We start from the raw sequence: 13,580 nt of genomic DNA, 5'->3' as shown, positions 1-13,580 counted from the left end.
TTTTCCAGTCAGGTAGGGATTTGAACCACAGATCAGTGCAGAAACCATGTGTCTGAAGAAAAATCGTTGGAAATGTTTTTTTTTTGTTGTTGTTGTTTGTTACCTCAAAATTTCTGATTACTGTTTAAAAAAGGTTTAGAACACTTGTAATTAAAATAGCTAAATCAATAAATGGTTCTTTAAAAACCTTTCATCTATAAATTAAAACTACCTCTTATTTCAGATTAGATAATTTCTTGTTTAACATAAGGAACCTTGGACATTTATTTTTAGACAAATAAAATAACATGGAAATTTGTACATTTTTTAAGTCTGGTAGATTACTTACTTGATTGTTCAAGCTACCTCAAGGAGACGTGCACTGTTTAAGTGATACATAATAAAAGAAGGTGATTAAAATGAAATTATTATATATTTAGCATTTGTTCATTGTTCATTCAGTTTTTTAAAGTATCAGATTGGGACTCGGTATCAGCAGATACTCAAAATCAGATGACTCGGAATCAGATCGTGGCCAAAAAAAAACCTGATCGGGACATCCCTAGTCGGAACCCTAGGGTAGGAAAAAACCTCTTTAAAGAAGTGGGGAGGGACCACATCAGGAGGGGAAGCTGATGGTTTTCCTTCTTATAAATGTTTTTTTAAATCACACTGAGTTGCTGACTCTCCTAGAAAAATGTGTTTAATTTTGGAAGTCAATCTATCATGGCCTCCTGGCCATTCCTCCATTGCTGGTTTATACACCTGTTCATTCCCTTTGTGTGTCATCTGCTAAGACTAGCATCTCTAGCACCATGAATATTTGCTAAACTAGCGAGGCAAACCTCTTTAAAGGAATGAACACATATGGCTTCAGCCATGTCTTAAACAGACCCATCATATCACAATCATATTGTACAACCAGATCTATAATTAGCAGTAACTTGGTTGACAATGATCGGATGCTCATGAAAATGTGCTCAAGTTCATCATCTAGAACACTAGTACTGGCAATATCACTTTTAACCAACCAATAGCCAAAAGACTCTTCAGTTACACATATAACTGGAGTTGGATTCCATGGCTTGGAAATTACTTTTGGGGAGGCTTTGGCTCAAGAAAAAAATAAAACCATGTAAATGTTCTGAGTTTTCCACAGCAACATCTGCACCATAATGTCGACACTGATGACTAATCCTTAACAACCAGGACCCTGAGATTACTGTCGTAAGATGGCCTCACAAACAACGATCGGCCGTTCTGCCCTTATTTTATTTTGTATATTTAACCCCTTAATGCCAGAATTTATATAGCTGTATATAAAAAAATGTTTTGTGTGTGTTTTTGCCTTTAAGTAGATGGTAAATAATGTTGAGATTATTAATTTCACTTTTGCACAAAAACTAGATAGTAATATTGGGTATTCTGGTAATGACTTTATGTTATAATGTTATAATAATAATGATGGTATGTTGCAAATTTGCGACAACAGGCATACAGGTCAATTTGGTAAGTTGCGTATTTGAGTCAGAGATTGTAGCATATATGCGACGATGGGCGTTAAGGGGTTAAAGATGTTACCATGGCTCAAAATAGAAGCTTCATACTTAAAATTTAAGGGCTGAACATACAGTAGTTTTTGAAGAGTTACTTACAGAAACCTTGCTGCTAGATGCAACAGATGTTTGGATTTCCTGTTTTCTGGGTCTTCAGCTTTGTAAAACCCTTGTAACTCTTGGAATGGCCTAATTAGTGGGTTACCCCTTTGAGTCTGGTCTGCTTGAGGTTTCTTCCCCAGTATCAGCAGAGGGAATTTTTCCTTATCACTGTTGCTCCTGTGCTTGCTCTAGGTGTTACTAAGTTTAGACCTTACTTGTGTGAAGCGCCTTGAGGCACCTTTGTTGTGATTTAGAGCTTTATAAATAAAATAAATTGAAATTGATATTTTTTTGTTTTTGTTCCCTAATGTGTGTAAGGTTTATTTGTCAGAGGTGAATTACTTTTACATAAAAATTGTGTTTAAAAAAATTAAAGGGATGATCTCAGAATCAAATTTAAACCATGTTACTGAAGTACAAAATAAAATTCTGGAACTTGTTAACTGTGAAATTGATTTGAAGAAGTACTGATAAAGAAGACAATCATTAAAGCTACAGTAAATTAAACATTTTTCCAAACCTTTCGAAGGTCTATCTATCCATCTATCTAGCTACATTTTTGGGGGCACATGCTGAGGCTTTTCCAGAGCATGGTGAGAAATGGAATTGCAATTTTATATCCCCATTACACTAGAGGCTGAATGAGCCCGAATACTGTCTGAATGAAAATTCGATGTACATTCCAGAACAGTCGAGGTGCATTGTTAAACCTCTGACTGCAATCTGAGTATATCCCTGGTCCCACCAAATAATGAAGGATGAATAATGAGCCACGTAGCATGTTTTTTTGGTACGAGTCCAATTATTCAACAAACGTGGGAGAATAGTGGCTTTGAGTTGCTCTTAGAGACAGAATGTTTGGCTAACGAGGCTCATTTGTGAGTGTGGCGCTAATTTCAAGTATTCAAAATTTAGCAGCAACAGCGTGAGGAAGTTTGTGTACGAGGTACTACGAGAACAAACAAGGATTGTAGAGGCATGTTTGCAGTCAGGATGAGGCTGTTAAAAGCCCATTATCTGAGCACCTGGTGGCTACGAGGACAGGACAGGTTGTTTTGGACAGAGTATTTTGGCTCTGCCCTCTCGCGCACTTCATCTTGACAATCCCACCTGCTTTGTGTGCTGGACACTGTATATAAACGAATTATTTTGTAACGGATTAATCATTTTGTGTCACAGATTGGATGTTGAAAACACCTCTAATCGCTTCGGGAATCAGTTTGCTGTTTCAACTGGAGTTTTTTGTTCTTCTTTTTTCCTCTCTCTGTCTCATGTGCTGAGGTGGAGAACATATTTGGAACAGCCTAAAAGGTTATCATTTGTAATGTTTTAATAGCTTGGTAAAACAGTTGCATGTTCATTCCTTCTTTATGAGCAGCTGTAAAAGAACGTTTATGATAGATTTAACATCTTGTTATAATGGATCAGATGAAGCGTGCTCTGTGCACACTGACACAATGACTCGCAATCGAGACTAGCATTCATGCAGAATGCGAGCATGCAAAAGAGCGATTTTGCAGACAATAACAGACGAACACAAAGTTAAAAATTGGATCACTGGTGTCAAAATGACTGTAAGCAGTGGAAGAAATAAAGCCAGTGAGAAGAAGCGCAGAGGTGACTGATGGGTTTGTGGATGTTGTATTGTGCTCCGTGTCTTGTTTTTTTTGGGGGGGGGTGATCCACACAGGTGCGGGTGCGCGGGACACTGCTGCCCCCCCCCACTGCCTCAATTTGGATGACGGACTATCTTAAAGTTTAGCGTACACAAACAATCAAATGTGTATGTATGGCTGTTCTAATTCTGATGTTTGCCATTATTCGATTCAACTTGTAATAATTGTGGATTAATTGTATTTTTGTCTGAGGTGATTGTGTGGGAAGAAATTTCCTTGCACTTGTAATGACAATAAATTTCTCTATCTATCTATCTATCTATCTATCTATCTATCTATCTATCTATCTATCTATCTATCTATCTATCTATCTATCTATCTATCTATCTATCTATCTATCTATCTATCTATCTATCTATCTATCTATCTATCTATCTATCTATCTATCTATCTATCTATCTATCTATCTATCTATCTATCTATCTGAATAAAGTGGTCACCTCATTGTGGTGCCTTTTTTTTGGTAGTTAGTTTGGTAGTTCTTTTTCCTTCATTCTTCCAGCCTTGCACTGGGCACACACGCAGAACTGCAGCATTTAATGACTCTGTAACTCAGGTGAACTGCAGCCTGATGCACGGAGGCACACATCGGCCCGTCTTTTTTGGACTGCTTTTAAAAATGTGACACCTTTAATGGATGCTGTCACATTAATGGGATCAAGTGTGGGAGGGGTGGAGGGTACATAGAGGCACATAGAGGCTTCTTTGTAGCTCATACGTGATAGATTTAAACGTGGATCATTATTCACATAACCACTGAAATTTCTGACAAATCCATACGTGACTCATTATTAATGGCGTTATTATTTGGTGGGACCAAGGATTATGTTCCAAACAGTCGGGCAAATTCCTGTGGCTGGCCCAAATGTTTAGGTCATGTTCAAAACATTCTAGGTGCAATCGAGGTGGAACAATATCTTACGGCATTCGAGGTGGACTCTAACTGCATTCTGACTGTGTTCTAAATATTCTCATGGTGTTAAAACAGCTTTCGAAACATTCTGATTGCGTTTGAGGGGATGTCGAAATGTTCAGGCACGCCAAATTCTGCCGGCATGTGCTGCCAGACAGCACCTCCAGTGTGATTAGATTGGAGTCCAAGGACTTGCCCAAACTGAGTCATCCTGACCCACACTGCCTCCAGTTATGTGTAATGCATATTATTTACTTGTACATATGTCATGGTAGTGTTTGTGGCATCCTGGACATGCGCACTCCCTCCAGAACGGCACATGTAAAGCAGATCACACTCACTTCTCCAGTCGGACAGCGAGATCGCCCTGCTGCCCTGTGGGGCTCGGACAGTACAGTCGCAACGCTGCCATGTGGAGCTCGTAATGTCTGATCGCACCGCTGCCCCGTGGAGCTCGTAATGTCTGATCGCACCGCTGCCCCGTGGAGCTCATAATGTCCGATGGCACCGCTGCCCTGTGGAGCTCGTAATGTCTGATCGCACCGCTGCCCTGTGGAGCTCATAATGTCTGATCGCACCGCTGCCCTGTGGAGCTCATAATGTCTGATCGCACCGCTGCCCCGTGGAGCTCGTAATGTCTGATCGCACCGCTGCCCTGTGGAGCTCGTAATGTCTGATCGCACCGCTGCCCCGTGGAGCTCATAATGTCCGATGGCACCGCTGCCCTGTGGAGCTCGTAATGTCTGATCGCACCGCTGCCCTGTGGAGCTCATAATGTCTGATCGCACCGCTGCCCTGTGGAGCTCATAATGTCTGATCGCACCGCTGCCCCGTGGAGCTCGTAATGTCTGATCGCACCGCTGCCCTGTGGAGCTCGTAATGTCTGATCGCACCGCTGCCCTGTGGAGCTCGTAATGTCCGATGGCACCGCTGATCGCACCGCTGCCCTGTGGAGCTCATAATGTCTGATCGCACCGCTGCCCCGTGGAGCTCATAATGTCTGATCGCACCGCTGCCCTGTGGAGCTCGTAATGTCTGATCGCACCGCTGCCCTGTGGAGCTCATAATGTCTGATCGCACCGCTGCCCTGTGGAGCTCGTAATGTCTGATCGCACCGCTGCCCCGTGGAGCTCATAATGTCTGATGGCACCGCTGCCCCGTGGAGCTCATAATGTCTGATCGCACCGCTGCCCCGTGGAGCTCGTAATGTCTGATCGCACCGCTGCCCCGTGGAGCTCATAATGTCCGATGGCACCGCTGCCCTGTGGAGCTCGTAATGTCTGATCGCACCGCTGCCCTGTGGAGCTCTTAATGTCTGATCGCACCGCTGCCCCGTGGAGCTCATAATGTCTGATCGCACCGCTGCCCCGTGGAGCTCGTAATGTCTGATCGCACCGCTGCCCCGTGGAGCTCGTAATGTCTGATCGCACCGTTGCCCCGTGGAGCTCGTAATGTCTGATCGCACCGCTGCCCCGTGGAGCTCGTAATGTCTGATCGCACCGCTGCCCCGTGGAGCTCATAATGTCTGATCGCACCGCTGCCCCGTGGAGCTCATAATGTCTGATCGCACCGCTGCCCCGTGGAGCTCATAATGTCTGATCGCACCGCTGCCCCGTGGAGCTCGTAATGTCTGATCGCACCGTTGCCCCGTGGAGCTCATAATGTCTGATCGCACCGCTGCCCCGTGGAGCTCATAATGTCTGATCGCACCGCTGCCCCGTGGAGCTCATAATGTCTGATCGCACCGCTGCCCCGTGGAGCTCGTAATGTCTGATCGCACCGCTGCCCCGTGGAGCTCGTAATGTCTGATCGCACCGCTGCCCTGTGGAGCTCGTAATGTCTGATCGCACCGCTGCCCCGTGGAGCTCGTAATGTCTGACCGCACCGCTGCCCCGTGGAGCTCGTAATGTCTGATCGCACCGCTGCCCTGTGGAGCTCGTAATGTCTGATCGCACCGCTGACATGTGGGACTGTGATGTCAGATCGCACCGCTGCCCTGTGGGACTGTGATGTTAAATCGCTCCACTGCTGCCGTGGGGCTTCTAAATGTCAATAGCACAGTGCAGAGAGTCCGCTGTGTGTCGGATGTGTCTTTATAACAGGTGCACGGCTGTGCATGGAGGTGATCTGATGACTGTGGTAAACTGATCTCTCTTCACATGTACACCACAGTGATGTGGACATCCGGGTGACCTGCATTACATGATTACAGTCCATACATTGGATGTCTTTCAAAATCCAGTAGAGAGACACGGCGGGTCTTGGAGAACGGGCAGACGACAGCGCTGCTCTTCCTTTCCTCTCCCCGTGTTTGCCTTCCAGACTTTCAGACTTCGGGTAGCAATCTGACTGCACTAGTATGCCATTCGAAGTGCAGTCTTCATATTCTTACTGCATTCTAGGTATTCCTAATGTGTTCCAACTATATTTGGACTGCATTTGGAGGCGTACACACAGACTGCGTGTGAATCATTTGTGGCAGCTTTGGCCCACATTGTCGGTAATCGAACGGCATTCATATATGGCTATCTGAATATCTGCCCCTCCCGACTGCATATTGAATTTGGGCTTTTTTACCATTCCGGCTGAATCGGTGTGATTCCTGCTCATTCGTGCTAAGTGCGATGGGGCCCTTAAGAATGTCAGTAGCTTTTCTCAACACTAAAGCTACACCAGTATTGCTCTATTCACAGGATAAATGAACATTTTTGCACACAAACAAGCACGCAGTGATTTTATTTACAATGAATTCAGTACAAGGAAGAAATGGTAAAGCTTCCTTGTCATTAGGAGAATAATCTAAGTCTGGAGAAATGTCACAACTGTTCTGTGATTTTCTGCTTTAATATCTTCATGTGTTACATCACTGGTGCAGAGCAAGCTGCAGATAGTAACACGGGGTTACACTGTTTCAGGCTCCAGCTGTCACTCCCGCAGGTACAGAAACAAACCTTCATCAAGGTGGTCTCAGTTCAAGATGGAGGGTACAAACACAGTGAAGTCGATGCAGAGACGTTATGCCAGGGAGTAGATGGCACTCATTGGAGAGTGCAGCTCCAGACTTCCACCAAAGTCCAGCTCCTCCCTGATATCTCTCCTACTTCCTGTGTACTGGCCAATGAATGAGCCATCCTCGTTGAACGGTATCTCCCCCCCTTCACTGTAGTCCACCAGGCTGTCATCACTCTCTGATCGCTTTATCATTGCCTCGATGGAGGGCTGCCCTCTTTGAATGCCTCTTTCCTCCTCCCTACAAAAGCAACAAGAAAAGTTTTCCACACAGCATAAAGTAAAAACAGATGACACTTTACTTCCAGGCAACTAGTGACCTGGCTACCATGATGAAGGTCAAGCATCCCGGTAGGCAACAGAAACAATAGTGTAACATTGGATTATGAAAATAATCACTTCTGCCACAAGCTACTGTTATCTGGTAAACATACATGATGATATTATGCAGTGGCTCATAGCTTATCCTACTATCAGAGCTCAGTACTGTAAAACAAGTTGATAAAGTCCTGTGGGGTCATTGGGGACAAAATAGAAAAATGTTTTGACCAGAAACCTAAATCAAAGGGAATTACAATATACATGGATAAAGAGAATTATACCTCAGCTTTTGTTTTTCCCCGGCAAAATACTGAGATGTGTTTTCCTCCATTTTGGCCCATTTATCTCAGTTTTACAATACACTGTTTGTTGACATGGTATCTAACTCTGGTCCCATCTATTAGACATTTAATGGTAGCTTATTAGCACATCTTCAGACTGACCATAAGAAGAGTTAAGTGGGATTTCTTTTAACAATAAAGCTGATGCAATGTGAAAATTGCTCAAACTGTGATGATGAAGGTGTTGGGCAGCTACTTAGTACAGACGGCTGATGAGGTATAACATAAAAATAGGTCTTTCAAACATTTGGTCAAACAAACATTGAATAATAAAGGATTATTAACCTTGCTTGGTCAGTCTGTACGTGGAAATATCATACCAACACAGAGGTCTGATATCCCCCTACAGACCGAGTAAGTGAAGTTGATAATTCACTTATTATAAGGCTATTACGAGGTCTATTAGAAAAGTATCCCCACAGCCACTGGGGGACGTCCTTAAAGCGACAGTAACACTCCTTATTCTCTACCAAGCCCGTAATATTTTCACTGAAAGCCAGATAAATTTTTCTAATGGTTTCCAGCTGCCAGTCTCTAACAGTTTCTGAAAAAATTCTGATGGAAAAAAAGCCCAAATCATTCCGCCATTTCTGATAATGAAAATCCGCCGAAGGGGTGGACCACTCCTCACTCAAAGCCTGCTCACAGGCGAATGACGCAACCGACAGGCGTGGAAAAACTCACGCATGCGCACGAGGGTTCAAGCTTGTCTGACGCAATCACACGTGATTCAAATCCGTATGGTTTTTGAAAAAAATAATAAAGTCGGATACTTTTCTAATAGACCTCATATATATATATATATATATATATATATATGTAAACATGCAAACTTACAGTACCACCCAAATATGAAAGCTGCTGATAGTTTTGGGCTCACAGTCAGACCTGTTCACTTTCTTCACCTCCACTAGCTTATCAGATGGTCAACGTTGTTAGCTGGTAGGTTCATGTCCGACTTGGTTTTTCTAAACATATTTTTTGCTTCCTGGTTTGTAATTAATGTACGCGTTGCGGACTAATTGTCATGGTAACTTGTCCGATATGGGAAAATATCCAACCAGTATTCAAGCAATCAGACTGTGACGATACACCTGTAAGTTTGCGTGCTTCTATATTTAATAGCCATATAATAAACTAATTATTATCCTTGTTTGCTCGGCCTGTACGGGAATATCAGACATCAGTGTTTGTTGCATGGACCTTGCTAACACTTGGTCCGTCCTGTCAGCACCTCAGTCTGATATTTTCCTGTACAGACCTTGAGCTCAGTTAATAATCCTTTAGTATTACACATTACACATAGATATATTTTCAGTGAAACTCAAATGTAATCATACTGTTTAAAAAGTAAAGACGCTTTGATTTTAAATTTTTGGTTTCTATTGGTAATAACTATGAACTACGTAGAACAAGCTTAAAATGATTTTGAAAAACAGTTGCATGGTGCACTATCCTATGTACTGGCTACCTGTATCAAAACAAAAGATGGAAGATGGAGCAGATGATGGTTAAAACAGTGGGCTACAACAGTAAGTTCATTTAGTGCATATACATACATACCGACGGGAGTAGGGCAGAGTGGGGATCCGTGCTATCCTAAAACATAGTGTGAAATCATTGCTTGCATGAGACTATAAACAATCTGATCACGTTTTATGATTTACAATATTTAGCTACACATAAGAGTCTATAAAAGCTTAGATTGTATCACTGGTGTCAATAATTAGTTTTTTCATACCTTTCAAGCGACCTTGATTGGTGCATTGTGAAAAGAACCGAAGTAAGGTTTGGAGTAATATAAGGTAAATAGGACAAAATCCGGAGAAAATGTAAGTCAGAATAAAGTGTTAACACAGGAAAAATAAAAACACCTTTATTTGATTTGTATCTGTGCAACATTTGCTGGAATTTATCACTATCAGTTGAACAAACAGAGTGATGATGCACAGCTACAGAGCAAACAAATGTAAATACACAGCTGTTATATTTTAAAGTGGTAGTTCTGCATAATGTTACGTGAAATTTGATGTCTTACAGTTTTCAGTATTATTACCATACGGTTTTATCAGTAGTACTGCATGATTTAAGACAACTAGAAAGATCAGTTATGAGTGTTTTTCTCATTTTGGTCATTTCTAAATTGTTACAGTGCTTACCGGTAATCAAATGATCCCTCATGATCTTTGTCATCCACCAGTTCCAGTGAAATGTCTTTTTTTTCTCGTACTGAAATGGAAAGAAGCTCCATTGGTTTTGCGAGACACACAACATTGAAAGCATGATCAGGAATTGGCGCTGTACCTGGGTATTTCCCGCCTCGGCTCCTCTTGATAAAGCAGACGATGAGAAGAATGAGCACGATGAGGGCAACGGCGCACATGATCCCAATGAACCAACCCTGAGTGGAGATGTCCACTTGGTCCTGAGCATAAACTGCTCACAGACAAAACAACAATGTACATAATTAAATGCACACTTAAGCACACACATCTGTGGACTAAGCAGGAAATTACTTTCAGTAGTGTAGTGGGGTGACTCCTCCGTGTGCCATTCTCCTATGCCGACCTGGGTCCGTGCAGCCACAGAAAACCTGTATCGAGTGTAGCGGTCATAGCGCCGGACTGAGAAACTCGTTACATTTGGTGGGAACTCTTCAAACCTCAGCTCCTCTCCTCTGGTTGTGTTCACTGTGGTGAGAGCGGAAATTTCAGGGAATTCTAATAATACTTCAGGATTGTAATGTAGAAAACGGAGCGATTCAGGACTTTAGCAACTAGGAGATGCTACTATAATTGTTCATTACACTACTGATAACCCACCTTAGTGAATCCTTTGGGCATCCTGGTCTTTGAATGACTACTGAAGTGTAACCTAATGTGTCCTCAGGTATTCAACATGAACATTTGGTGCCTTAGTTAAAAATACAGTTTCATTTCCTGCTATTGAATCTTTATTATGTTCTCATAATATAACCAGATCGTTACTCTGGATGGCATTTCCCTGATCTCTAGTAATACTGTGAGAAATCTTGGAGTTATTTTTGATCAGGATATGTCATTCAAAGCGCATATTAAACAAATATGTAGGACTGCCTTTTTGCATTTACGCAATATCTCTAAAATCAGAAAGGTCTTGTCTCAGAGTGATGCTGAAAAACTAATTCATGCATTTATTTCCTCTAGGCTGGACTATTGTAATTCATTATTATCAGGTTGTCCTAAAAGTTCCCTAAAAAGCCTTCAGTTGGTTCAGAATGCTGCAGCTAGAGTACTGACGGGGACTAGCAGGAGAGAGCATATCTCACCCGTGTTGGCCTCCCTTCATTGGCTTCCTGTTAATGCTAGAATAGAATTTAAAATTCTTCTTCTTACTTATAAGGTTTTGAATAATCAGGTCCCATCTTATCTTAGGGACCTCGTAGTACCATATTACCCCATTAGAGCGCTCCTGTTGTGTGGGCCGCTGAAGAGGAGGTACTGCTGGCCCACCACCACCAGAGGGCGCCCTGCCTGGAGTGCGGGCTCCAGGCACCAGAGGGCGCTGCCGCCGACGAGGGCTGCCAGGGTGACAGCTGTCACCCATTACTGGACACAGCTGACTGCACTCAGGACGGAGGTATATCAGCAGGACAGCGTCTCCACCTCAGGGCCGAGATATCGCCTTGAGATTAAGGTAACCTTCTCTGCAAGCTCATATTGAAGACTCTGATAAACCTTGGTAAACCTTTTCAGGACAGCTGACTACAGAAAGCTACTTGCTTGGATAAGTACTCACCTTTCCTGCTTCATTGTAACAAGAGGTGGAGGCGGCTTCTCCCCTCTCCGTCTACTGGGTGCTGTCGCATCCATACCTGTGTGTTTGTGCTCTTTCCCGCCAGCAGTACCGGATCCGACGAGCGGAGGCAGTGGCCACCTGGGAATTCGGGACTTGGCGGTTCCAGTACTTCTGGGGTTCGGTGGCAGAGGAAATCTGGGTGGTTCCGGTTCGACTAGGACGGACGCCTCCTACCTTCGAGCCTGCCCACACGACACCAGCAGATTTCGGCTTCAAACTCCAAATTATTAATTGTTGTATTGGTTGTGCTCTTTTCACAACAGTAAAACTTGTTATTCACCTTTCTCCATTGTCCGTTCATTGCGCCCCCTGTTGTGGGTCCGTGTACCTACACTTTCACAACAGGATATCTCGGCCAGCGTCATGGATCCCGAGGGGCGTCAACCGGCTGTTGAACGGCCAATGGAAGAACAGGGCGCAGCGGCGGCTTCGGGAGGGGTAGTCGGTGAGTTGCAGCGGATCCTCACCGCTTTCACCACTCGGATCGATTTCATGACCGAGCAGCACGTTCTCCTAAACCGCAGGGTGGAGGCTCTCGCCGCACAAGTGGAAGCGCGCCCTCCGGGCGCCGCTGCGGCTCTCCCTCCCGAGGACCCTGCGTGTGAGAGTGACGTTCCACTGGTCGTTCAACGGTCCCTTCCTCCGTCCCCAGAAGCTTACATAAGCCCTCCAGAACCGTACGGAGGCTGTGTGGAGACGTGCGCGGATTTTTTGATGCAATGTTCGCTCGTCTTCGCACAGCGTCCCGTGATGTACGCGACTGACGCTAGCAAAGTAGCTTATGTCATAAACCTGCTTCGCGGGGAGGCACGCGCTTGGGCTACGGCGCTCTGGGAGCAGAACTCACGGCTCCTTCATTCATACGATGGGTTTGTACGGGAGCTCAGAACGGTGTTCGATCATCCCAACAGAGGCGAGTCCGCTTCAACCGCACTACTGTCCATACGACAGGGGCGTCGGAACGCAGCTGCCTATGCAGTCGCCTTCCGCATCGCGGCGGCGAGATCCGGCTGGAATAGCACTGCCCTCCGCGCTGCCTTTGTAAACGGACTGTCTCTGGTCCTAAAAGAGCACCTGGTGGCTAAGGACGAACCGCGGGATTTAGATGGGCTCATCGATCTAGTTATACGACTCGACAACCGGGTAGAAGAACGCCGTCGGGAACGAGGCGAAGGGCGTGGCCAGGCACGCGTCGTCCCTCTCCCTTCCGGGTCCGATCGAGCTCCGCCCTCCCCACGCTCCTCTGTTCCTGCGCTCCGTGGGGTCACAGCTCCCCCTACTGACGAAGCTAGGGACACGAGTAGGGCAACATTTAGGGCACCAGATGCACAAAGGAGATGGACCCACGGAGCGTGTCTTGTTTGTGGTTCAATAGAGCACCATGTGAGAGACTGCCCCGAGCGGTCAAACGCCAAACACCCGCCCTTAGAGACTGGGCCAGGGGTGGGCCAAAACATTCACGTGGGACATACCCACATTGCTACACGACTCCCAGTCACGATCCTGTTTGAGGATTCAACCCTGAAGGCCCCAGCACTGGTGGACACGGGCTCTGAGGGGAATCTGCTAGACAGTAGATGGGCCAGGGAGATAGGGCTCCCTCTGGTGGCTCTTACCTCGCCTGTGCAGGTTCGAGCACTAGATGGCTCCCTACTCCCACCAATCACACACAAGACACCTCCAGTAACTCTGGTGGTGTCAGGCAACCACCGGGAGGTGATCGAGTTCTTCGTGACTCAGGCCACCTCCCGTGTGGTTTTAGGATTTCCATGGATGCTTAAGCACAATCCCCGGATTGATTGGCCGTCCGGGGTGGTGGTTCAGTGGAGCGAAACCTGCCATCGGG

At 45.0% G+C, this 13,580-nt stretch overlaps 1 protein-coding gene across 1 annotated transcript in view; it reads right to left on the bottom strand.

Annotated features, from left to right (window-relative positions):
- Positions 1–6,930: 6,930 nt before the first annotated feature.
- The window catches only part of nfascb (neurofascin homolog (chicken) b), a 56,554-nt gene continuing 49,904 nt past the window's right edge, over positions 6,931–13,580 (bottom strand). Inside the window, exons 22-27 of the mRNA XM_034172914.1 lie at positions 10,414–10,587; positions 10,202–10,333; positions 10,057–10,126; positions 9,639–9,650; positions 9,461–9,496; positions 6,931–7,476 (exon numbers count right to left, since the gene is read on the bottom strand). Coding sequence (XP_034028805.1) covers positions 7,242–7,476; positions 9,461–9,496; positions 9,639–9,650; positions 10,057–10,126; positions 10,202–10,333; positions 10,414–10,587 — 659 coding nt within the window. The 3' untranslated portion in view covers positions 6,931–7,241. The remainder of the gene's footprint in view (positions 7,477–9,460; positions 9,497–9,638; positions 9,651–10,056; positions 10,127–10,201; positions 10,334–10,413; positions 10,588–13,580) is intronic.

Source organism: Thalassophryne amazonica, chromosome 6, assembly GCF_902500255.1.
Source record: "Thalassophryne amazonica chromosome 6, fThaAma1.1, whole genome shotgun sequence".
NCBI lineage: Eukaryota > Metazoa > Chordata > Actinopteri > Batrachoidiformes > Batrachoididae > Thalassophryne > Thalassophryne amazonica.
This window is presented reverse-complemented; position numbering and strand designations above follow the sequence as displayed.